Source organism: Acanthaster planci, linkage group LG03, assembly GCF_054643075.1.
Source record: "Acanthaster planci isolate LZ-2023a linkage group LG03, COTS_SCS, whole genome shotgun sequence".
NCBI lineage: Eukaryota > Metazoa > Echinodermata > Asteroidea > Valvatida > Acanthasteridae > Acanthaster > Acanthaster planci.
In genome coordinates, this window is record NC_141779.1 from 3,549,626 (window position 1) to 3,574,838 (window position 25,213).

A 25,213-nucleotide genomic window follows, 5' to 3' on the forward strand; every position below is an offset into this window, starting at 1 on the left:
TGCTTTCCTGAGCGACAGAGGGCGCTGTTGCTTTCATATCAATCAGGAAAGCCACTGCTCACTTTTTGCCATTCAAATTGTGAGCCCTAGATTTGCTCATTGAAAACATCCCTGAGAAAGGGTTGCTAGTTGGCTTATTAAGTGGTACTCAACTACAATGAGTCACCAGAGAAAAGGAAATTAAGAACAGCAAAAATGCACAAATTTCACAACTTTTTTCTGCACAAATTAATGTAATATTCAGCCATTTCCCCAGAATGACATCTTAGTTTTGCTCATCAATTTGAAAATTTGCATTAGCATAAAAATCAAAAAGGCACCAATCCCCTTTCAAACCAGCAAAACAGTTTTGATCAAATTCTTTTAACCAGTTTTCAGTGTGCATAAGAATGAGCACAACTGAAAAAACCATCACCCTTGGATTTATCCAAACACCGGTATGCACATATTGAAAAATGAGGATATCAAGTCGGTTCCCAATAAAAGACATTCCCCAACAATTTGTCATGTGCAAATTTATGTCAAGGGTTAGGGACCTCAGTGCTAGTGGCGAGCTCCTGCGCTGCATTTTAGAAGATAAAATGGCATTCTGTACCCCTGTGTAAAAATCTGTTATTGCAAGTCGATTGGTGCTTATTAAGGTTATGGGGTTTATAATGACTCACATTTGTTTGGAAACTTTTCAGTGCCCGCGGAGCCGGCAGAAGTCATTGTGAGGAATCTGACAACCACCAGCCTGCAGGTGACCTGGGGTGAGGTGGAAGGAACCACTGACCCGTATCAGGTGGCCTTGACGTCCAGCGTAGGTTCGCCGATCACTCGCACCGTGGCGCGAAACCAGCCCAGACTTCAGGATTTTAACGGCCTCTACCCCGGTCGCAAGTACACCATATCGGTGGCGGTAGCCTCAGTGACAGGCTCAATCGCAATCAGAACAAGTAAGAAACTCGAAAAGGGGCGGGATAATGAAGCATTCTCAGTCAACTGGTTGTGTTGAACTTCACGCTGTTCTTCAGTGCGTGAGACCAAACTGACAATTTGACACAGGGGCTGCATCCGAATCTCTTGTCTAGAGCTAAGTCTAGGTCTTCATTCCATCGGAAATTCGTGGAGACGCGTAGACAATAGACCTAGCCGTAGCTCTGGAAGCCCATTTCGGACACGACCCGAGACTCTGCTGACAGAACTATTCCTTTCAAAGAGGTTTTAAGCACCAGGCTTAGTAAAAAGCACAGCAGCAGAAGCAGAAGACTTCATTGAGACACAGCGAGCTAATTGTGAACCTATCCCCTGCTGCACAAGCTTTCTTCCGTTTAATCCATGGAATATGCCACTAGTGAGCACAGCTGTTCTTCTCTCTGGCAGATTGTTTGCTGACACTGAGCAGCTTCATTAAGCTTATGTAATTAAAACGAAGATTTAGGAGTTGCTTTACTAATTAGTTTTTTTTTCTGTCAAATTCCTTCAGAACCTCTGCGGCCCAGTTTATTGACTCGAATCAGTGAAACAGCGACCAGCATCACTGTCAACGTTGGCGATCCCAGCGGCCTGACTGAGTTCACTTCCTTCAGGGTCTGGTACAGTCTGGACGATGGGCCCAGGGTCCTGGCCACGGAGATCGGCATGTTTGAAGGCACTGCCACAGTGGAGGGATTGTTCCCCAACACCACTTACCGCATTGCCGCTCAGACAGTGTCTACTGGCGAGGGCTGCGAGTCCAGTAGTGACTTCACTGAAATCTCTGCCTCCACAGGTAATGGTATATAATTTCCATATCAAACACTCTTCTTTTTTTTCATGTGAAGATCAGATGCTGCAAAATATGTTAAGATATTATATTCATACTTTTAGCAGAGATATATTGTGCCCTGAATCTTCATTTTGGTAGAAACCCCAAAGAGGATATCTACACCTTAACAGGCCTACCGAGGTAAAAAATATTGACCAAACTGATTTCAATTATATTGTCCTGAATCCTGTTTATTTCTCTGCCTACATAGTGGGATAGACGTGAATCAGTAATGTCAGCCCACGTTAAATAAAGATAGCCTCTTGAAATTCTTTAGAATAACAGTTTATTTATTTGGAGCATGCCTTCAGTACCTAATGTGCTCCTTGAGGCGTGAGCAGTGATGAACAGGCTGTATCCAAGTTGGTATGCATGCACACGGGTAGATTTACCTGTAGGGGAATAGCAGGTTTGCCCAGACTGTTCCTACTTGGGTTCCCGATTAGATTGGCCAGCACTCCCATGTCTAAGTTCCAATTCCTCCAAGTACACACTCCCTGACTTCTTCCTATCTTCCTTGATGCTGTTTTAGGCCTTGCCAACCCAGCCGAGGTCATCATCCTCTCCTACTCGCGCAATGAAATTGAAATCACCTGGGGCAGTGGCGACCACCTCCCTGGATACCTTGACACATCCTTGGGGATCCTCCCTGATCCCGGTATCCCACCGACTGTCGATGGAGTCAGACGGCGAGCTGTTTTCGGTGGGCTTATCCCAGGAGAGGAATACAACATAACAGTCAGGCTGATTGCTGATTCCGACCGAGTGGGCTTTGCTGTGCAGAGAACAAGTAAGGGAAACTCTGTGTATGGAGGATATAGGGCTCCATGCATGCACTGAAGTGGGCGCTATGTCGCTTAACAATGATAGCTGATGAAGCTTGATGTCACAGGCTCAGAATTTGTGCACTCATTTCACGTTCAGGGAGTAGCCTAAGTCACAAAAGGCAAAGTGGAATAGCCAGTGGCATAACTTTTGGGGGGTGGCCCCCTCATTTGAAATCTTTGAACCTTTGCACGTTGTGTGCTTGTGGTGTCCCCTTGAAAGAATGTGTGCACCCTTGGGTGCCCCTCCCCTGGGACATTTCCCTAGCCACACCACTGGAGAGAGTACTTCATAACACCCAAACAATGGCCTTTCAAATTACTTTCAAACATGAAATTGGGGGCAATTGGTATTTTTGTTTTTGGTAGAAAAATTCCCCTTTTTGCCTCCACATCCAAAATCTGTAGCTAGAGAGATCGGACTGATTTGTAGAAATGGTCAAGTGGACTATCCGTAAATGGCCTACCAGATTGACAGCATGCCTGGTTGCCGTTATTGTAATGTCACAATCGGCTGTGTGGAGGCTGGACAAGGAATTTGTTTTCAAGACATCTGGCCATGAGCTTAACAGTTTAAGATAATATGGTCATAAAATGGTCATGCAGAAACTGTATTTGTGTTTTCTTGGATAAATGTTAGTGCCCCTGCCAGCCATCAACTTGCGAGTAACTGCCACATCTCCAGCATCAGTGTCCCTCCAGTGGGCTTCAGGGGGCGGCATCCTAACCTCTTATGACATCACCGTGACCTCCTTCAATGCTGGACCACCTGTCAATCGACCCACAATCAGCCTGGGCTCAGGTGCCACTTCCTACACAATCACCGGACTGGATCCAGGCCGGAATTACACATTCAGGCTGGTGGTGGTGGCAGGAGATCAGAGGAGTCCACCCATTGCTGTGTCTGGGGTGACAGGTACCAGACCCCTGTTTGTCTCAATATCGAAAAATTGGTTTAACCCTTTCAGTACTTCATGAGTTCATACTTTTTCCTGTTGAACAAGAAATATGTTGATTACTCCACAAGGAAACCATTTACCCAGCATCAGAATAAGAGAAACAGTCATGATTTCAGCAAGCTGTTCTGCCTGTAGTTTTCTTATATATAACAGTGTGATCATGATCCCTTCAACTATCCAAGGTACTCTGATGGAAAGGGAAGTGTTTGTCCAGAGTGTCTCTGAGAACAGCGTCGTGGTCATCTGGGGAGCTGTATCTGGTGCCTCCTTGTACACAATCACCATCAACGCTCCAGGAATTCCAACCATCAATGACAATGTACTGGAGGCAGAGTTCTCCCCGCTCCAACCAGCCAGAGTCTACACCATCACCATTGTGCCCCTCATCAACTTTGTCGCGGGAACATCGTTTGGGGCAGCCGTCAGAACAAGTACGTATGTAACCCGCAGTCGCTGGATCATGCTTGCCTGGCAAAAAGCAAACTTCTTCCTCTCATGGGTCATGATAAGTGTCCAGATAGAAGTCGTAGCAGTCCCAGTTGCCTCCTTTGTATGTTAACTTTAGCTAAGGCGCATAGATATTTTATTACCTCGTACCAGGTGTGGTCAACCAGTCTTCTTCAAATACTCATGGGTTCCCCTTGGGGCCACTGTTTCAGCTCAGTTGCCACGTTATTGTCTGTCCATGTACGTGTAAGTCCATCTAAAGCATCTCACTGTAAGCCTAGGCTGCTAGAAGATGCTTCCATACTCACTTATAGTTTCAGTTGTACGTTTCGACTATTTTATCCATTTTATTTACTGATTTCTTCAAGTATTCTGTGCTTATACTTCGCCTTGGGGTTGTGAATCGAATAGAGAAAAGACTTTAATCATGCTTAACAATGTGTATTTGTATATTGCCTTCAAGCTTCTAGTGATAGTTTGTAGCATTAGTGAATATTGCTGTGGTAAGCTGGTTTGGCAGTGTTATACAGCTAAGGGGTACCCCGCAGTCACCTTGATCTGTGGTAAGCTGGTTTGGCAGTGTTATACAGCTAAGGGGTACCCCGCAGTCACCTTGATCTGTGGTAAGCTGGTTTGGCAGTGTTATACAGCTAAGGGGTACCCCGCAGTCACCTTGATCTGTGGTAAGCTGGTTTGGCAGTGTTATACAGCTAAGGGGTACCCCGCAGTCACCTTGATCTGGGGCAAAACCCCTGTCTAATAATTTACTCTCAGTCACATTAAGGCAAAGTTCGATGATAAGTTATTTTTGTAATGTTGTGGCACGAGTCGTGCCTGCATTTCCCTCATTACGTTTAAGTTTGAGACAAAGTAGCGCATATGTTTATGATTCAGAACATGCGCTAGGAACTCTACCAGCAGAGTTTTGAATGTTACTGGTATTTGGAATGAAAGATGGAGGATCCGTGGGCTGACATTTCTTATCTTGAGAAGGGCACCATGCTCGTTGGCAATGGATATGGCACGAAGACACTCCTGAGTTACTTTTATCAGGAAATGCCAGGCACATAGCATACAGCGTTTCAGTCTTATCCGCCTTTTTTTTGTTGGAATGAAGCTCGTTCCCACATGAGGGTATTGGGTTACGTGTATATGTACTAATTTTGGGAAAAGCGTGTTCAAATTGGAATGCAGCAACTTCTCCTAATGTCCGCCAGAAATTGATGTTTTATAAAGCAACCTTCCAATGGGAATGTCCTGACTTCCTAGAGGTCCCCTTACATCTGAGATCAAATGAGTTCAGTTTTGCCTGCCTTTGCTTTATTCTGTTTCTCAGACCCAAGTTCTCCAGGTGCCATCAGCCTGGTAGGAAGCACCCCAACCTCCCTCACCATCTCCTGGATGCCTGCTCCGGCCGACTCCTTCGATTACTACCGAGTCTCCATCACAGACCCCACCGGCAACGAGATGATTGCCGAACCCGTCTTGCCAACAGAGCCTACCCAGCAGGCCTTCATTGGCCTGGACCCGGAGACCGACTACACCGTGTCGGTGGGCACTGTCCTGCTGGCCGACAGCTCGCAGAACTTTGACGTGCAGGAGGGTAGCACCACACAGAGGCAAACCTACACAACAGGTAAGTGACTCTCAAGACTACAATCAAGTCTGTTACCAAAACCAACCCTGAGACCTGCTACTAGTATCAGGTTAAACAATGACTTGAGTTTCCAAGATGGTCTCATGTTAATTTTGACCTTTGTGTACAATGTTCTTAACATGCTGTCTACTGATTTGCATCACGGAGCATTTACCCAGAGATGTGCAACAGCGAGCGGCCCCAGTGCAAACACATGTGCGACCTTGGTTCCCTGCGTGTTACGGATTGTTATTACCCCCGCAGGCGCTCTTGACTTTCTCGAAAAAACTCGCGACCACATGACACGGGTTGCAGCTTGCAGCATGTACAGTGCAGCCGTGGTTATGCCGAGACGACGCGGTGCTTAAATCTATTCGTTTTGATGAATAAATCTTCTTTACTTATCGATTTCAAGCAGAAACGAAATTTTAATGAGGCAAATTCCCCAATTTCATTGTACACTTTTCTCAGAATGTATAGGATGAAATATCTTGAGCAGCATATTTTTAGAAACGGTGTACCCTGACTGAAAATATTACAAGAAAACAAAGTGGTAGACAGGAATATATGTTAATCCATAATCCAATTCAATTTCTGCTTTGATATTGTGCCAGCCGTAACACGAACTGTACCTGCTCTGAGCTTAAGTTGCACATCCCTAGGTAAATGGTCCGTGGTTGCATGCAACCTCATATATGGTACTCAATGGGATGCTTTTTGTGCTTAAACAAGACCTGGTAGCAGAACTTGAGTAAGACGTGTCTGAAACCATCTTTTACCTGCAAATCTAATGGTTGAGTTTACAATATAACAATACAATGGTTAAGATTTATACTTAGCGTCAGATTCTGTGAAACCGGAGCTCTTGAGTTTACCTTTAGTCTTATTGACAGGATGTATGCACACACAGAATCCAGAAGTACTAGCTTACTTACCTGTGAAATATGTCAACCATCAGCTGAGATTTTTCTGCTGCAGTCAAAAGAAAATTTGTTGCTTACTTGAAAGTTGGTCTAGATCGTCCTTAACATGCTAGGCTAATGATGTATTCCAATTTCAGATGCGATAGCTAACAACATGATCATCTGTCGAGACGTGACCACCAACTCCATCACCTTACTCTGGAATGAGGTTCCCGGTGCCACCTCCTATCGGGTCTACCTCGACCCTCAAGTCGGCTCCAACCCTAGGCTGGTCACGGCGTCCGCAGGCAACACCCCTACCCTGGTACTCAGTGGGCTCTACCCTGGACGAGCGTACTTGTTCACAGTTCAAGTCCGGCCGGACAACTTGGTTGCCGATTTTCAGAAGAATGGACGAACATGTAAGACCCAACTCAGAATCAGTACTTAATAAGAATCCAGTTCCCTAGTACAAGAAAAAAAGATGATATTGTACAACTGCTAATATGTATTTTGCAAGCCAGTAATAAATAATAAACAGCCAGTAATAAATAATAAACAGCCAGTAATAAATAATAAACAGCCAGTAATAAATAATAAACAGCCAGTAATAAATAATAAACACCCAGTAATAAATAATAACCAGGCAGTAATAAATAGTAAACAGCCAGTAATAAATAATAACCAGCCAGTAATAAATAATAACCAGCCAGTAATAAATAATAAACAGCCAGTAATAAATAATAACCAGCCAGTAATAAATAATAAACAGCCAGTAATAAATAATAACCAGCCAGTAATAAATAATAACCAGCCAGTAATAAATAATAAACAGCCAGTAATAAATAATAAACAGCCAGTAATAAATAATAAACAGCCAGTAATAAATAATAAACAGCCAGTAATAAATAATAAACAGCCAGTAATAAATAATAAACAGCCAGTAATAAATAATAATGATTAATTTAAAATACCCATATTCACCACTTATGGTATTCGAGGCATTACATGATTATTACCCCTGCTCACCAGGCTATAAACATTCCTAAAACCATGTCAGCCCCTTAGGGAGTTTACAGCTTGATGCTTCCATTTCAGATGCAAACAGCTGATCAAACACAACATCCACCTCTGCCCTCATAGGTACCCATTAAAAAACACCTGGGTGGAGAGAGACAAAGGGGAGTAAGCTGACTTGCCTAAGGTCACAACTTGTCACCAGCCGCAGGACTCGAACCCCTGACCCCACGTGTGGAAGTTGTAAACCTTACCCACTCGGCCACTAGCGCATTCCTTATGTTCATGGGAATCCCCATAACCAGTACATATGGCATGTTAGTATCTCTCTTGTGTCTCCTGCCGTCACCATTGTGTTTCAAGTCCACGGGAAGATGACAAATATGGCTGTGCGCTAGATTATTAAAATCTGACCTTGGCGCAATGCATTTTAGGAAATGTCTTTTGTGAGGGGAATTGTACCAGTGTTATCAGGACTAGCTTTTTGGTAAATTTGTCACAGTGTAAAATTTAAAGCAGTGTGTCAAATAGTTATCACTTTGTCCACTATTGTTGTCAATACCCCAATCACAATCAAATCAACCGACTCTTACTTGGATTTCTGCTCCTACATTATCACTGTCATTTGACGTGTTTAGCAATTGCTTAAAAAGTGATGTTTTTAAAGCTGTATTTCCTAACCAGGGGTCAACATTAAGTGGGCATGCTGGCGCTTTTGCGTCCGACAAACCATGATTAGCGCCTGGTAAACCATAATAAAGGGAGAAGTTGGGCACTGAAATAATGTCCAGGCTGTTACTGATCCTCTTTGACGTAATGACACACTTTATTTCAAAGAAATCATCAAAATATTTACCGTGGTGGGGTAGGTTTGACAACCTTTTCTCGCGTTAAAACGCCTGTTTTCCTACTGACATTTGTAACTTTTGAAAAGAAACTTCTCTTGTATTTACAAGTTCCCTTTGCGTTTCGCTGTCGCAGTGGTGAAAACACTTGCGCAAAGCTCAATCCATTAAAGCAAAGCATTGCTGATTCCTGCCTTGCCGCGACCATGTCACTTTTTCCAATCCTCTCCCAATCATTTTCCGACATTCTCACCTCTCCCAATCCTTCCCCTACATTCTTCCCTATGCTTTTTCAATCAATGTCACTTTTCCTACTTATTTCTGTCTTGCAGTGCCCCTGGCCCCCCAAGCCCTGACCCTCAGTTCGCGTACAGCGACCAGCATCGGCGTCTCTTGGCAGGCCAGGGCCAGCGAGGTGGACCTGTACGAGGTAACCTACTCCCCAGCAGACGGCACCCCACGGCCGCCCATCACCATCGAGGCTACTTCCCCTCTAGAGCTCCGTGTGGAGAACCTTCTCCCAAACACTTCCTACTCCTTCTCAGTCAAGAGTATCTCCGGTCGGGATAACCTCATCACGGAAAGCATTCCTCTTACAAACACCTTCGGCACAGGTTAGTGTTTCCTTTGACAGCCGTTATTTCTTCAATGTTGCTCCCCACGAGGCAGAATGCGAAGAAATAAAAAGCTTCAGCAGATTGTAAACCAAAGAAACTGTGGACAGAAAATCACCAAGTATGTCAGTGCCATGTCGTTTCTAACGATTGTTTTATTGAAAAGGTCACAGAGAGACTTAGATTGAACCGCATCCTTCCATGGAAGCCTTTCTGGTGTCATTGACATAAGGAAAATGAGAATGACTTAAGATTGGAACCTTTGTCAGTTTGTTTTGGACGACTTTTGATGTGGCAGTAATTGAGGCGGTTTGGAAAAGGGGTGTGCATTTGCGGGTATTTTTAGAACCGGGTACCCGTTTTTTGTTAACATCGGGTACCCGGCACAGGCCTAGTTTGGAATTTCAAGAGAGACTTTGGTCGTTGAGATCCTTATGAAGTATGATTGAATATTAATTCTACTGAAATCTAGCCCTGGAAAGAAATTTAAACTCAATGCCACCTTTGAAGCATTAAAAAAAGAAAGAATAAAGCGACTTGCAATTTTTGCCAACATTTGAATGTTTTCAGACACCCTGAATCCTGGTGTGATCATCTGTCTGGACTTTAACAACACCTCCCTGACCGTCAGCTGGGGAGCCGTTAGTGGGTCTTTCATGAACTACGCCCTTCGGATCCGCCCTGGTTCTTTGCCTGATGTGGTTGTTCCCCGAGAAAATGAACGTGTGGTAACCTTCAACAACCTCATTCCCGGCACAGAGTACACCATTACCCTGATAGTGGAACAGAACGAGCAAAGTACTCTGGTTAAGAGAACAAGTAAGTTTTTCCCATTGGAACAAAATTCACAATTTCATACAATCCACCGTAACAGTGAAGTAATGTTTCTCACTTAGGTGAATATCTTCATGCATCTCCTTAATGCATTATGTGTTTAATGAAAAAATATGATAAACATATTTGCCGTATAAAAAGATTGTATTGCTTTGTTTTGGCAAGGTTTAAGGCAGTAATGACCAAAATTATACAAGAGAAGAAATGCTTTAAACTACACTTAACTTATATTCAAACCCAGTTGAGATAGATATGATAAGTAATGTTTGTGAGAGGTACTTAATGTTGCTTAAATACGTTTAATGTTTCACCTTGTCAAAGGGCCCTTGCCCCCTGCCAACCTGACCGTCAGCACCCCACAGGCCACACCGACATCAGTCACCGTGATGTGGGACATGCCCTTGAGCCAGCTGGACCTGTTTGAGATTGAGTACAGTCGGGAGAGCGGGCCCCGGACCAGCCTGGGGTTCGTGGAGGCCGACGTCAACGCCTACACTGTGGAGAATCTACTGCCAGGCACCACCTACAACGTGTTTGTGACCACCGTAGCCGGGAGGGGTTCAACAGCTGTGGAGAGCGAAGCGGCTACAGTCCAAGCAAGCACAAGTAATGCTTGTCATTGATTTGATTGATACCCATTTGTGACTCAGGTCCTACAGGGCATTTGGTTTTGGCAGATGCGGATCGTGATCAGTGATCCATTGGTTCACTGGCACCAGAGCCTATGACATGGATGTAGCACGAATCCAGAGCTTGATCAGTGATTCATCATGTTTACACTGGCTCTAAAGCCCATGGAATGTTTGAAGTGAACCAGCCTTCAGACAAGTCAAACAAACAGGCCCATAATGCCAGATGTCCAGTAATTTGCTCTGCTGTGGATCAGAAAGAGTGAAGTGGGCTCTTTCTTTTGATGTATAACTCAGAATGTTATCCTGATACAAATGGACGTTATGCAAATGCAAAATGTTGAGAGTTGCTATTAATTTACATTGTGCAAGATTCTAATTTCCATAGCGCTTTAACCCAAAAGTGGCCCTGGAGTGTGCACAAAAGCAACGGCAATCACTCAAATGTGGGTATGAGTACAAAACTCACCTGTAAATTCCTGTGATGTGTTTAGTGTGCACTGTCACAAGGAAATTGCTGTGGACTTGCATGTCCCGCTGCCTCAATCTGTCACAAGGAACAGTTGGGTCTCAGGAAGTTGTCGAAGTAGTTGATCAAGTATGCCAAGTCCTGCCATCACCTGTTTTTTTTCTTGATTTCATTCTCCTCAGTTGCATTACTCCCCCTGGAAATTGGCATTCTTGATTTCACCACCACCACCATCTCCATCGCCTGGGGTGCGGTGACAGACCCCAATGCCCCCCAATGCCCTGTACGGGGCGTCGGTCCAGCCCCAAGGCTCAGTAGACAGATTGAGTCAAAGCCAGCGCACAGCCACACTGACCGGTCTGACCCCTGGCACTGAATACACCATCACTGTCCTGGTAGTCACTGGGAACCAAACGTCAACCATACAACAGCGCACACGTGAGTCGGGATACTATTTACTTTGTGAAACGATCATACGTAATATGCAATTTTGAAGTAGAGTTTTCAGTTCTGATCTTTTGCTCCTTTTCTCAAACTGGACACTTCTTCACTTCACAGTCTTTGTTTGTTAACATGTAGTTAATTATTCGTCTGCAACTTTTGTTTGTCTCTCATGAACAGTGTTTTTCAGATGTCGTACGTTGTCATGCCAAACAAAATCTCCACCTTAGATATGATCCACCATTCTGAAACTAGGCTGAGGAAAACCACCAATATACACAGGAGCAGCGCGAAGTCCACAACTTCCATTGCTCTGCCCAAAGCTTTCAAACTATCAATGGCAAAATATCTTCATTTGGATCACATTGAAGTGTAAAAATTGATGGTGGAGCAGAGGAATTGCCAAACATCAAAATCATCCACTTCAGTATTTGGTCGCAATCACATGCATGCAGAAAAGCTTAATATATAAACAGCTAAAACGAATTGTCAATACCTCTGAATCTTTTTGACCAGTACAAAGGAATGGTCTGTGGCAGTATCTCTCAAACAAATTTCAACATTTTCCAAGCTGTACAGTTGATAAAGCATGACTTTCAACCACAGTGACTTCATTACCCCATTAACTTTCTAGTCAGTGTTGCTTCATCATCAATAACCCTCACCGAGCTCTATCTCCGCCCTCCCCAGGTCCCAACTCTGCCAGCAATGTGCGGGTCAAGCCCAACAGTGAAGTCACCCCAGTCTCCTTGATCATTGAGTGGCAGCCAGCCGTTGGATTAGTCAGTGGCTATGATGTGTCTTACAGAGTCCAAGGAAGACAGGTGCAAAAGAATAAACAACATGCACAAATTCTTTATTCAAATGGAAATCGAAGCATCTAACATACAGTACAGCAATATTAACTTTAACACAAGCAATGTTTGTGGTATCTTGTTTTTGTATTCATCAGACCTGCTGATAACTGAACCAGTGAACAGTGCCTCAACAGGCTGCTTATTGCAATGTTTGCTTGCATCCATTCCATATCAGGTTGAGAGCTTTGCAGGGTCCACCGACAGTAACACCCGGGAGCTGAGGGTGACTGGTCTAGACTCTGGAGTCACCTATGACTTCATTGTGAGGTCTACAGTGGGGGTAGGGGCGACTAAAGTGCTGGGCGAGCCAGCCAGTGGAGCCGGGTCTACAGGTAGGGTGGCAGGCCATCATGGTCCACTGAAATTGCTCCTGCAGTATTGCATGTTGCAGGTGGATTATTTTAAGTGGTTTCACCTGTCCTCGTTGGTATACACGTACTTGTGTTATGGAAAAAGTGACATTGCCTCTGCATATCCAGTCACTCCAAATACTCAAGGAATTCTGAAGTTGTGGTCCGCGAATATTCTGTGGTCTGTGGAAGTTTTGTCATGCCAATCCACCTTGAGCAGAAGCACCCCCTCTTCGGTTAAAAAGAGCCGCGTTGGTCAGAATTGGTCATTTGTTGGTTGCGATGCGACCGTGATGCGTGCATTTGCTAGTCGTTCGTTAACCAGCGAAGTTCAGTTCCGACCAGAGGAGCCTCCGTCGCTGGGGAAATTGCGCCCTCTCTTGGTCCAGAACTGCAAGTTTCAATTTGGATTCAGTAAGAAACAGTTTCTCAGGCTCATGGGAATGGAACTTGTAGCCATAGAGGAGGATTCTGCATCTCTTGATTCAGTTGCTTTGAATCATTTCAGGTCGTTGATGTGCCCTGACATGTTTCATTTGTGTAATTGATGTTCAGAGTGTGTCAGATCTTTGTGTAATTTTGCGTTTTTTTCATAGTTTTATTTTCTTAACCTGAGGATCAGTTAGAAATATTTGATTCCCAGTGCTGATGATTGTTGTTTTACCGTCCTGCCTTTTCATCCCTCAACACAGTTCCAATCGGTGAAAACGAAATCTTCATCGTGGAAGTCACAGAGACTTCCATCAAGATCCGTTGGGGTGAGACGGTCAACCCGAGTCTCCTATCCTACCTGGTGGCCATCAAACTACCTGACGTATCTGGCAATCTCCAACAGGAGCAGTACAATCCCAATGACCAGCTGGAGCACACCTTCACGGGGCTGACGTCTGGAACCCGGTATGAAGTGTCCAATCAGCCCATCTTGTCTGCTGGCAGTGGAACAAGAAATGCTATTCTACAGTTCACAAGTAAGTCCTCAGCAGGTTATTTCACAAAATTTACTCCTGCAATAGCATGAACTCCAGTTATGAGACATTTTATTACATTAGAGGGCACTTTCTTTATAAACAAATTTAGAAACATGATAGCGCTGTTATTAGCGATATCCAACTTTTCCTCAGATCCGCTGATTTCCTTGTTTTTACTTCAAGGTTGCAATTTCCTCATTTTTTGTTAAAGTCCAAGTTGCATGCCTTTAATAACAGTGATTTCCAGTGACCCCCAAACATTCTACGGAGCCACACTTCCACGAAAGTTGCTCTGTACAAAACCTAGCACTAAATTTTCCATTGTTGAAGGGGATAATCGGGAACAGTCCAGAGAAACATCAGTTGTAACTTTTTAATTTTCCACTCTCTTTGAAATTGCACAGAGTGGGAAAGATTTGATTCATAACCTTTTTCATTGTCGTTCAGAGCCTGAGAGTCCTCAAGTTATCTCTGTCATGAACAACACCTTGTCAGTAGTCATCAGCGGTCAGCCTCCCAACGGTGGCTACGAACGGTTCGAAATAGCCTACCGGGATTCGGACAATGTTCGCACCCTGGTCGACGAAGTGGGAATGGTCAACAACTACGAGATTACTGGCCTCGACCCATTCTCCACTTATGTGGTGGAGCTAGCAACGATTGTTGGGACAGGGGCTGATAGACTGGTCAGTTTGCCAGATCAGATTACGGTCACAACAGGTAGGACATGGATGAAACTCAGTCGGGCATGACAAGACCCAGTTAACCAAATCTTTGTCAAATACTACTAATCTTTTCACTCTGAGCATTCTAAAAATCATCACAACTGCGCAAAACAGACGTTTTTTAACAGGTTGAATGAAGATGATTGATTAAGTTGAGATTTGAAGCCTGTGGCTTCCAACATTCTACCAACAGAGAAAACTAGCCCAGTTTGTCAACACTCGTGATCAGATCGCACCAAGTCTTAAGGCCATATTTTTTTCAGTAATGTGACGATTTTAGTTGACATTAGAGAGGGAAAACTGAGCTTGTTGTTTTGACCTAACACTCAGTTTGGCATCCAGATGAAAAGGAAAATAAGTACGTTTAATAATAAAAAATGTGAAAGATTCTGCAAGATATACGTTATAAAAGATTCTTTCAAAGGCTTTCAACTCTGAGATAGTTCAGGCGACTTGCCACTCAGCTTGTTAGGTTGGGCCAGACGTATCTTGAGGTTGAGGTGTCTTGATGTCCCTGTTTGCTATAACTTTGATCAGTGCCTTATTCCGTCTGAAATTGATTGTAATTGAGCAGACTCCATTCCTCCGAGTGATATCCTGGTCAGCGATGTCCAGACCACCTCGCTGGAGCTCCTGTGGGCAGCCACGCCCGGCCAAAATGTCGAGCGATACCGTGTCTCCACCGTCAACTCCAATGGTGACAAGGTCTTTGTCTCCAGTGTACTCCCTGGGGAGTCTAGCTCTGTCCGCTTCAGACTGACCGGCTTGACCCCTGGGAGACAGTACAGCATCGTTGTAGACACAGAACCAGGACCAGAGGAACGACGTGTTGTCCAACGCACAAGTCAGTACTCATGAAGAATTGACCTATTCCTCCAAATGCTAGGATACACTCTCTTATGCTTGTATTCTGTTTAGACTTTTATACAAGCTTTGAAGATTTCATTTTCAAAGGAATTTGGACCTCGAGCTCATGGAAAGGGCTGGAATATCAACATTCCTAATTTTTAAGGCAGAAAACATACAAGACTTCTAAAAAAATCATACAAGGCTTCTAAAACAGTTGCCAAAGCAATTGTTTCCCTGACCTATCAAGTTTCCTAACAATTTGCTCAAGAACTGCCCGTACATGCACAAATCGCTCTGCCCAAGCCATATCTTGTAACTTTTTGATGAGAGACACTGGAAGTCCGGGACTTTAGAAGGCATTGGCTCAAGGGATAACAAGGCTTAAGTTGTTTCCGTCTTGGGCCTGCTTACATCGTGCTTGTTTCTGTTGTCAAATCCAGAGCCCCAGACACCAGGCCCGGTCACAATAGTCTCAGGAGACACAACCGCCAATAGCCTCCATGTCACCTGGCAACCTGCTTCGTTTGACCTAACATCCTACAGGGTTAGCGTCACTGCCCCTACTGGTGTGGAAACTGATAAAGGAACGGTACCAGCCAATGTACAGGTAAAGCCGGACTTGACGAGGCCAAATTAAAAATACTTCAGGCATGCTCCTTTTCCTCGGATCCGCTGATTTCCCCTTTTTTTACTTCAAACTCGTGCCACTGAAAACTGAAAAATACTGGACAAAGTCTTGTTGAGATGGGAATTTCCTCATTTTTGTCCGAGTCCCAGTTGCATGTCTGATAATTGTCTCTTGTAAGGAACCCAGGCTATCGTTGCAGCCAATGCAGCAGCCCTACAGTCCTCTTGAGTCTCAAGTAGCTTGGATGCCATTTCATTCTCTTAAAAGAACCCAGGCGATCCTTGAAACAAGCACAGCACCCCTATAATCCTCTCACGTGTCAAGTATCTTGGATGCTATTTCATTCTCTTGTAAGGAACCCAGGCTATCGTTGTAGTAAGAACAGCATCCCCATAGTCCTCTCGAGTTGTAAGTAGCCTGGATGCCAGTTCTTTCAAAAACAGAGGCATTGCCATCATGGTATGTCGTAAAAGATGCAGGAACTTAAAGAATGTGAACGACACAGATAATTAAAACAATGTGATGTGGCACCAGGTAGAGAGTTTAATGACTGGTGGCTACTCTTGGATATGAATTCCTGCTTTTGAATTTCTAGCAATCACAGATAGAACCCTTGTGTCTAAACTAATTTACATTTATTTCATCTCATGGCAGAAAAAAAATATAATTGGTACTTCATGTTAAGAGCTGTTATTGGGCTAGACTATATCTCTTAATGAATAAGGATAAAAATTACATGGAAATAACACTAGTGACAGACACGGGTGACACCCAGGGTGGCCTAGGGAGCACCAGTATGGGTCCTGTGAACATGTTACAAGAAGGATACACGAAGATGGAATGACTGTATTCAATCAAATGCAGTATAGGAGATAACCCGATGAACCAACGAAAAAGTCCAAGGATTCGTTTTGTATAATTGATGATTTTTTTCTGTTGTTTGTACTCTTGTCAGGAGTTCATCGTGGATGGTTTGTCGCCAAACACAGCGTACACTGTGTCTGTCCGATCTGTGAGCGGGACCGGCCCCACAGCAACAGTCAGTGATCCGGCCAGCGTCACAGGAAATACAAGTAAGTCCTCCAGTGGGGGCAGTGGAACAAGACAGTGGAAGTTGACTACGAATCTGAGTTGAATCTCACCGGGAGATTGGTGGCTAATTGGTGGTGACTCAATAGATTGTAGAATTTGTTGACAGCGGTTGTTGACTTACTTCAAGCCTCGTTTTTGCATCAGCATAAAGAGATATGGACTGCATCACTGAATAGTCCATGACGATGTGCATTCTCATGCTGCACTGATGTAAACGTGGACACAGATAGTCGGCAGAGTGAATGCTCAGCGTTACCCTCTGTCTGCATTGAGTCGTTGGAATATGTCCATACTCACATGCACGTGGGTATGCCATTTAAGAAACGAAACCCTCATTCTGAACGAAACAGCTGAGTAAATTAAATACGTCCGATGGAGGCACACGATTAGTTTCAAGAAATGATACAACCTTGAAAGGCATTTCATACTTGGAGTTTCAGGTACCCTTTTGTTCGCATACTTTGGTCAAGTGACATCGCTCATCATAATTTCCTTGATTGTCTGTCGTGGCATTTTGCCTGTTATTGGCAGTTGTTATGTAGCTATGAGAATTTGTCTTTAATTAGTATTTAGCATGGTGTTAACATCCTAGCTGGATCCATCCACAATGTTAAATATCCTATCAATTTCAAGGTCTAAATCATAGAGGTTTGTGCACAGATTCCATTGTTTGTATTCCATATGATTTCATTCTTCAGCGGCTGTGAGATTCAGCAATGTTATAGCTGACTCGATGTTCATCTTTGTCGACTGGGAGGACCCGGTACCCGTCAGTATCACTGGTTACCGTCTGACCTGGGGTCCTCAAGGAAGCTCATCAACACAATCACAGACATTATCGGCAAACGCTGAGCGGATGTACTCCCGCACGATTGTCGGTTTGGTGCCCGGTACCCTGTATCGCATCAGGCTCTACCAAGTCCTACAAGGCAGCACTGAGATCTTCCAGGATTCTGTCGTCATTCGAACCAGTGAGTCTTCAGTTTGAAGTTGATATTTGCAGAGGCTCATTCGTTACAGAATCAAACAAACCCCAGATCCTTTCAAAAATGGTTCACAGCTTTCCTCTTGTCGCGTTTCTGGCTGTTAGAGGATCAGCAAGATTATAACTAAACATAGCTGGTCTCCATAATATTTTGCATTAAAAATTCTCTCCGATCTGTTAGTCGTTTAATTCCCTTGTAAGTTTTTTTGCTGGTGGTGCTGGATATAAATTTTGTTCTTGCATATTAGATTTTTTTAAATAAGCCTTTCTCCTGTAGACGCGGAAGCGTGAAATGAAAGAAGCTTTTTATTGGATTTTGTCGTAACTGCTTCTGTATGAAATTCTCAGCTAGCTTTTTACAGTATGGAATTTCTTTTTATGAGTTGTCCAATTTTCCTGTCGGTGTTTCATTTTCTGACGGCCAGATCCTGCCCCTGTCGTGAATCTGGCCATCTCGGAAGAGACCACCACCACTTTCAAAGTCACCTGGGACCCTCCTGCTACTGGACTGTATGACAACTTTGAGCTGAGCTTCGGCTTGGACACCAGCCCCTACCTTGCAATCAACACGGTGTCACTCCCCGGAGACACCAGGGAGTACGTGGTGACAGGCCTGATGTCAGGCACAGGCTATCGCGTTCGAATGCGGGCCACACACGAGACTGGAAGCAGCAGTGCTACACAGGCCACCACCACCACAGGTTAGGCTAACATCTGATGAATGATTAACAGCATTTCCAGCCTTGAACTTGTCACTCAAAGCTTCTATTTCAAGATGTACACATTTCTACTTTTATTTCAACTGACACAAATTTCATTTAAAGGATCCTGATAGTGAATTTTCACAGACACTTTTTGTGCAACTGTATCTTTTTTTTCAAGGTGTGTGAGAACCATTTGACATTCCTTTTGGGTTGAGTGCATTGAAAAGACCTTTTTTTTTCAAATATTCAAAGTTGTCTAAGCTTTCCCAGACAACTGAGGGCATTGTTGTGATGTCATTCCGCGGAAGACACTCAGTGTATAGGGCTTTTTTTTTAAATTGTGATCCCAAAATTAGCTCACTGAAATATTTCTGAAGAAGGATTCAAACAACAATGAATCACCAAGGAAAAAGACATTTAGAACAACAAAATATCACAAATTCAAACAGGCGTATGTGGAACTCCTTCCTGGGGTGACATCAAAGTTTTGCTTGTAGTGTAATTCGAGAACCAGAATTAGAAGCCATTACTGCAGTGGCACAACGTGCGTAAATAGGTAGCACGCGCACGTGACATGCCACATTGACCAATAGGGTGTGTCGATTTGCCAAAAGCGCGCGCATCTCAAGATCAGGAATTATGGGTGTGAGCGCCAAGCCACCGCAGTGTGGCATCCCTTCGGATTAGTCTATAAATATGGAAATTTGTATTAACATAACCCCTCCCCCAAAAGACGTCGCAATACCTCTTGGTAATAGTAAAGCGAAACTGTAAAATAAGATAAATTGAAACGCAAACATTTTCCAGGGTTGTATTATAGAGATGCATTGCATGGACCCTTTAGATTTGATGTGCAATTGTTATGAAGTGAGCTGAATCATTGTTGACTGGTTTATTCAAGCTTCGTATCCATCTCTTTCTATTTTGATCATAAAGATAAAAAATTGACTGGAGCAGGATTTGAACCTGCAACCCTCGGAACACCGTACTGGTGCTCTACCAACTAAGCTATCCAGCCCTGTGTTGGTGGCTCTTCCCATTTATCAATATCTTTGTTCGGGGGCGCTAGTAAGAAGCCATTAAACCTGAAACACCACATAGTCAGGGATCGGCCCATTCCCCATTTATGTGACAACTTTATTAATCATTAAACCGGAGTGGTACTTAAATCCACTACTTCCTGCTTTTGCAACACTGAATCTTTCTTGGCACCTCTTAACCCCACAGTGGCAACCGGCCAAGAGGAGCTGTACGTGACAAATGTAGAGACGACACTCGTTGGGGTGGCCTGGGTTCCAAGGGCTGGAGCCACCTCTGCTTCCTACAGCTTGACGTCTACAGATGGAATGCGATCCAATGAACTTAACTCAGGAGCTGTCTCCCAGCTCATGCCAGGACAGCAAGTCACGATAAACCTGCGGTATAGTGGATTCCAAGTGTCAACTCTCACAACCAACACAGGTGGATATTAAAATCACCCACACTTGTTTTCTCAAGTGTTTAAAACCCACCAGGGCCTTTTGCTGGGGCACATCCTTAAGCCTCCCAAATCCTCCAGTGGCCCTAGTCCAACAATTGCATTCATCCTCAATCCTCCAAAACTGCCTAAAGGATTTTGGAGGACTGAGGAGGGTTAGGGCTAACTTAAAACAGCAATCAAAAACATTGGACAAATAGTTTCCTTGCGCTTAACTCTGTGACAAGTACTTGAAAACTATTGGTCATTGAATCAAGTTTGAATCGTAAATTTCCATGTTTTTGCAGAAACAAGGATCTCGCCATCTTCGCTGTATCCCTGTGAATCAACACGAAACTCCACCCTTGACAGGAAATAAAGAATTGAACTGAATGACTTTACTTTCTTTTTGGAATATTAAATTTAAGGATGATAATGTAGAATCAAGGATGGTTTAAATTATGTAGGAGTGAATCATGGAAAAACCCATATGACAAGGTCATCTTGGTTTGGAGGAGGTTATATGGCGGACAGTGGCAGGGCTTTGCTTGATATTTGAATATTTCACCGTTTGTCAAAAATTGCATACTACAATTGTTGAGAATTGAGAATTGTCGCTGGCCGCAGCGTTGTGTCTCTGCCAACACTGTTGACTGGTTTCTGGCTCTTCTTGCAGTGCCGCTTCCCACTTGTGAGATCACACTGGATCTCAGCACAGCTCATCGGCTGGACTTCTCCTGGTGCCAGCCGGAGGGCACAATATGGGACAGCATGGAGGTCACCTACAGTCCTTCAGATGGTACCCTGACTCAAGCCACCCAGTTTGATGCCAGTCTGACTGGTTTGGAGCCAGCCACGGAGTACACCATATCGGTGGTGACAGTGAGTGGAAATCAGAAGAGTGAACCACGGATGCTGTCGGCTTTCACAGGTATGAAACTTCCAAAACCCTAACAGGGCTGAGATTTTCAGGCCTAGGATCTCTGCTGTCCCATGCCTAATTGTTTTGAAACGTGGCAAGCGTGTGAAGGCATTCATTATAAGTACATGTGTGAAGTTTCACCTCAGTGTGACATAAGGTTTTGTGATTTCGTCATTTATAGTTCGTGGCCTCACATGAGTTGGCCATGTGCACAAAGCACATCAGTGGGGAAAGCTACAGTTTACGGAGACTTCAGAAAAATGGGTGATTGCAAGAACTTCATCACTGATCTTCATAAAATTGTAGAATCAGCAGACAGAAAAAATGCCTGCAAGAATACCACTAGTCAGAAAAGTGTTCAAAGTTTAAATCATTCTCTCATTCTTATAACCTTGTAAGAAACCTGTCCCTGCTTCTTGACCTTAGTTTTTGGACTGCCGCAGAACCATTCCTGAACCTTAAATTGTCTTGGAAAGACAGGAACTCCTGCTTCAAACTACACTTTTTAGCAATATAAACTTTTGTATTTCAGTCAAATTGGCATAACTTTTATGTAACTACTATGACTGCCTCAAGTTTGGTTTGCTTGTTGCAAATAGTTTTCCAGCAGTTGTATGTAACATTGAAAAAAATTGTTTTTCAGTTTTCACCTGTTCTCATGGAAGTTTATGGCCATTTGTTCTGAGAAATATTGTTGAAGGTTTGCTGAGAAACACTGGTTGGCATTTTAAAGTGGTACCAGTAAGTTTTGAGACAACTGTCAATTGACAAATTTCCGCATTCCCTCGTTGACTTTGCTGGACTGGTTCAAAGTCAAGTTCAAGTCATCAGTTTGCCCGTTTTGTTGGGCCTCCTTACAGCTACTGCCCCACCTGGGGAGATCATTGTGGATGACTTCACCGCCACCACTATCACGATCACTTGGGGAGCCAGTCCCATTGGCACGGGTTATTTCATCAGCGCAGTGCCTGTCCAAGGTGGCCAGCTGCGGGTGCTGTCGGTCCCCATTGGAGGCAACCCCACGGCCAACTTCACCAACCTCACCCCTGGGACATTGTACAGGATCCTGCTCCAGATAACCGGCACCACCATGCCGAACACGGCGGTCCAACAATACACCAGTGAGTTCCACAACTTGAAATTTATCAACATTCATGTCATCCACAGTATGCCATGACAATCTGTGATGAAGTCTGGTATCCACTACATTCACTTAGTCACAGTATCAGTGAAAGTTCAGTTGATATCCACTGCATCCACTGAGTGCAGGTGTAAATGTTTTGCACTCATGGTCCTTGTTATGCCACCTACAGGTAGCCAAGGCATTCAAAAATTTGAACTTCTTCTTCTAACTTTAATGCAAAAGGTACACCGTGGCTATTTCCTTCTGACGAGCAAAGTTCATTTACACCTTTGGCATCAGTGTTTTCATACTTTTGGACACAACCTACAAGTCACAGAATTAAGCGTGCCCAAAAACATCCTCAACATCTATTATATGCTGCTATCCCACCTCTGCAAGGGAACACAATCCACACATCCACCAGTTTGTCCACAAAGCTTAGAATATTAAGATTCTCAATGCATTGTTCTACTGTACATTTAAACCTGTTTGCTGTGTCAGCTATATCCACCATGTCCACAACCAATTCAACACATCAACAACATCCACTCAAGACATCCAACCTTGAATTCTTGTCAACAGGGCCTAATGCACCACCGAGCCTCATGGAGGTCAGCACCACTCAAACCCTGATCACCTTTGAGTGGGGCTCGGCCTCGGGGGCCTTCGACAGATACCAGGTGTACTTCTTCACTGGCTCCAGCCCCGAAGAGCTGTTTGAGACCCTGCCGCGGACCGACATCCGCTCAATGATTGACGAGCTGACACCCGGCACTGACTACACTGTCCGTGTCTACACAGTTGTTGGAGACGGAGTGAGAAGTCAGCCTGCTCAGCGAGTCATCAGGACAGGTGCGATATGCCAATATTCCATTTCACCCCGCTGTTTAGCATGCCCATAATGGTCCAAACCACTGTATCAGTTGTACACTACAACTGCTAAAGTGGCTTATGTACAGTTTCAGGTTTGGCACAAATTTAATTGCCTATAACTAATTGTCGCTGACAAGAATTGACTGATTGTGGGTGACTGTTTGACTCCTGACCTATTTACTTTTTCTATCAAGTCTCAATTAATTTCCCAATAATATTGATCTCTCCTGTACTACAAAAGTACTTACATTTCATTCCATATGTATATTTCTTTCATAAATTCTTAAATCATGTTTAAGTGTACTTTTCACAGGGCCTATGGGAGATCAGTACCTTTTCAACCCTGATTGGAAAATAAATAAAATAGAATCAACCAACAATTTTAAAGTCAGAATTTTGAGAGAAGTAAATTTTTGAGCAAATAAATTCCAAATGCTTAATTTTACTTGCAAATAGCTTACCCCTATACCAGCTGAGTGTCCATCCATTTGCATGCTTTACTTGCAATTTTTAATTTATAATCATTATTTGCAGACAATGAGATCCTCCAGTTTACCAGGTTGAACAATCGTAACGTCCAAGTTGGCTGGCCTAACTACAACCCTGGCAGTAACTTTGACCGTTATGAAGTCACCCACACTCCGCCTGATGGCAGTCAAGGGCCAGTTGTAGGGAAGAGTGTTCAACTGAATGACCTTACCCCTGGACGGAAGTATGTGGTCCGACTGTACGTGGTTTCAAGCAACTCCGTCGACAGGCAGCTTGTCGCTTCTGCTACTTACATACTGGGTGAGTCATGTGCCCCACTATCAACACTTTCTAAAGGTGTTGATGCATGTAAATGTAAGACAGTGTGAAAGTTCTCATGGTCAAGTTGTAACGTTGTAAGACTCTTGTCTTCTTAGGGATTTATCTGAGGGTTCTGACATATGCAGTGGGTCATGGATCTTGTGTCCTTAGGCAAGATATGTGACAAAGGTTTTTTTCTCCCTCTGCACTTGACTCTGTACAATAAGCCAGTGTGATATTTCAAAGTCATGTGGTCATTGGATATAGAAGCACCTGCTGGAACACAAGCTCAGTGTGCATGAATTAGCATGTGGCCGTGCTAAGAGGGCCAATGATCACCATGCACACTGATTAGCTCAAATGACCCATGACCCGCTTCAATAATTCACCTAACCATGGTATCCAACCATTATGTAGCTACTGGTTGGTATGCTGATACCAAGGTCCTTTTTCTAACTTGATCAGTAGTGTCCTGTTACCAGGAATGAGAAGATTGGGGTTGTCACCCAGTTTCTGTCCATTTTGTTTTTTTCTCAGCTCCTGCGGCCCCAACTATACGGGAGCAGATCGTCTCACCCAGCAAAATTGTCCTCAACTTGTCACCGTTTTCCCCAGGCGTCTTTAACGACCTCGTTGCTACTCTGACACCTGTTACTTCCGGAGCGGGTGCAGGTAATTAACATTCAGGTGCCATTATTCCATCTTCGTCATCTGCTTACTTCTGGAAACTGTTTTTTATTTAACGATTTATAATGAGATATGTGTATTTGACAGGTCAGACATTTCTCTCAATGAAGTCTCTACCTAAATGTAACTAAAAGCACTGCCAATAGGGTCGATTCACAAAAGTGCGCCTCCAAGAGTTTGCAATGCATTGACCAATTACAACGCGCGAAATCTGTGGACCCTTTCCTTTGCGCATGGGGTCGACAGATTTTGTGCATTGCGATTGGTCAACATGCTGCAAACACTTGGAGGCACACTCTTGTGAATTGCCCGTATTGATTTGACGTAACAAGTTGTGGCTTTTTCTGGCTACTTTATTGTTCATTGCTGTGTCTGTGTTTTTCTGTGTCACTTTTCTCGTACACAAGTTTTTTTCTTTGCTTTCTCTGTATGTGCATGCTTGGGGTGTCTAATTTAACTTGGGGGTTGCAGAGAAATAAAGGTTTCAGTGAACTGAGTTGGAAAACAAAAACTGAAATCACATCAACTTAGTCCGCTCCCACCTTAGAACAGGTGTCAATCCACTCAAACACTCTTGTTAAAGTAACTTTTACTTTGCTTATCGTCATTAAAATGTTTGCTAGTTATCCGCTCTGAGCGACAAAGAGGGCATGTTTTTTAACTGAAATTTGGTATGAACTCACTGCATAGGCTTGCAAGGTTATGCGCGTTTGACGCAGAGCACGTTGAGTGCGCACAGTGAAGTTTTTCTGGAATGTATGGTCTTCACATGTATGCCGAATGTGTGCAAGAACCTGGT

General features: G+C 43.8%; 1 protein-coding gene across 1 annotated transcript in view; it reads left to right on the plus strand.

The window, feature by feature from the left end:
- LOC110986122 (uncharacterized) overlaps positions 1 to 25,213 on the plus strand; it is a 132,065-nt gene that overhangs the window by 31,128 nt on the left and 75,724 nt on the right. Inside the window, exons 36-61 of the mRNA XM_087133985.1 lie at positions 687 to 938; positions 1,469 to 1,753; positions 2,322 to 2,579; positions 3,254 to 3,529; positions 3,755 to 4,003; positions 5,356 to 5,655; positions 6,716 to 6,979; positions 8,752 to 9,033; positions 9,604 to 9,852; positions 10,189 to 10,463; positions 11,226 to 11,403; positions 12,097 to 12,230; positions 12,439 to 12,595; positions 13,306 to 13,581; positions 14,029 to 14,301; positions 14,881 to 15,150; positions 15,596 to 15,762; positions 16,739 to 16,856; positions 17,574 to 17,846; positions 18,286 to 18,561; positions 19,792 to 20,025; positions 20,697 to 20,951; positions 21,803 to 22,063; positions 22,648 to 22,917; positions 23,473 to 23,727; positions 24,265 to 24,399. Coding sequence (XP_086990111.1) covers positions 687 to 938; positions 1,469 to 1,753; positions 2,322 to 2,579; positions 3,254 to 3,529; positions 3,755 to 4,003; positions 5,356 to 5,655; positions 6,716 to 6,979; positions 8,752 to 9,033; positions 9,604 to 9,852; positions 10,189 to 10,463; positions 11,226 to 11,403; positions 12,097 to 12,230; positions 12,439 to 12,595; positions 13,306 to 13,581; positions 14,029 to 14,301; positions 14,881 to 15,150; positions 15,596 to 15,762; positions 16,739 to 16,856; positions 17,574 to 17,846; positions 18,286 to 18,561; positions 19,792 to 20,025; positions 20,697 to 20,951; positions 21,803 to 22,063; positions 22,648 to 22,917; positions 23,473 to 23,727; positions 24,265 to 24,399 — 6,222 coding nt within the window. The remainder of the gene's footprint in view (positions 1 to 686; positions 939 to 1,468; positions 1,754 to 2,321; positions 2,580 to 3,253; positions 3,530 to 3,754; positions 4,004 to 5,355; positions 5,656 to 6,715; positions 6,980 to 8,751; positions 9,034 to 9,603; positions 9,853 to 10,188; positions 10,464 to 11,225; positions 11,404 to 12,096; positions 12,231 to 12,438; positions 12,596 to 13,305; positions 13,582 to 14,028; positions 14,302 to 14,880; positions 15,151 to 15,595; positions 15,763 to 16,738; positions 16,857 to 17,573; positions 17,847 to 18,285; positions 18,562 to 19,791; positions 20,026 to 20,696; positions 20,952 to 21,802; positions 22,064 to 22,647; positions 22,918 to 23,472; positions 23,728 to 24,264; positions 24,400 to 25,213) is intronic.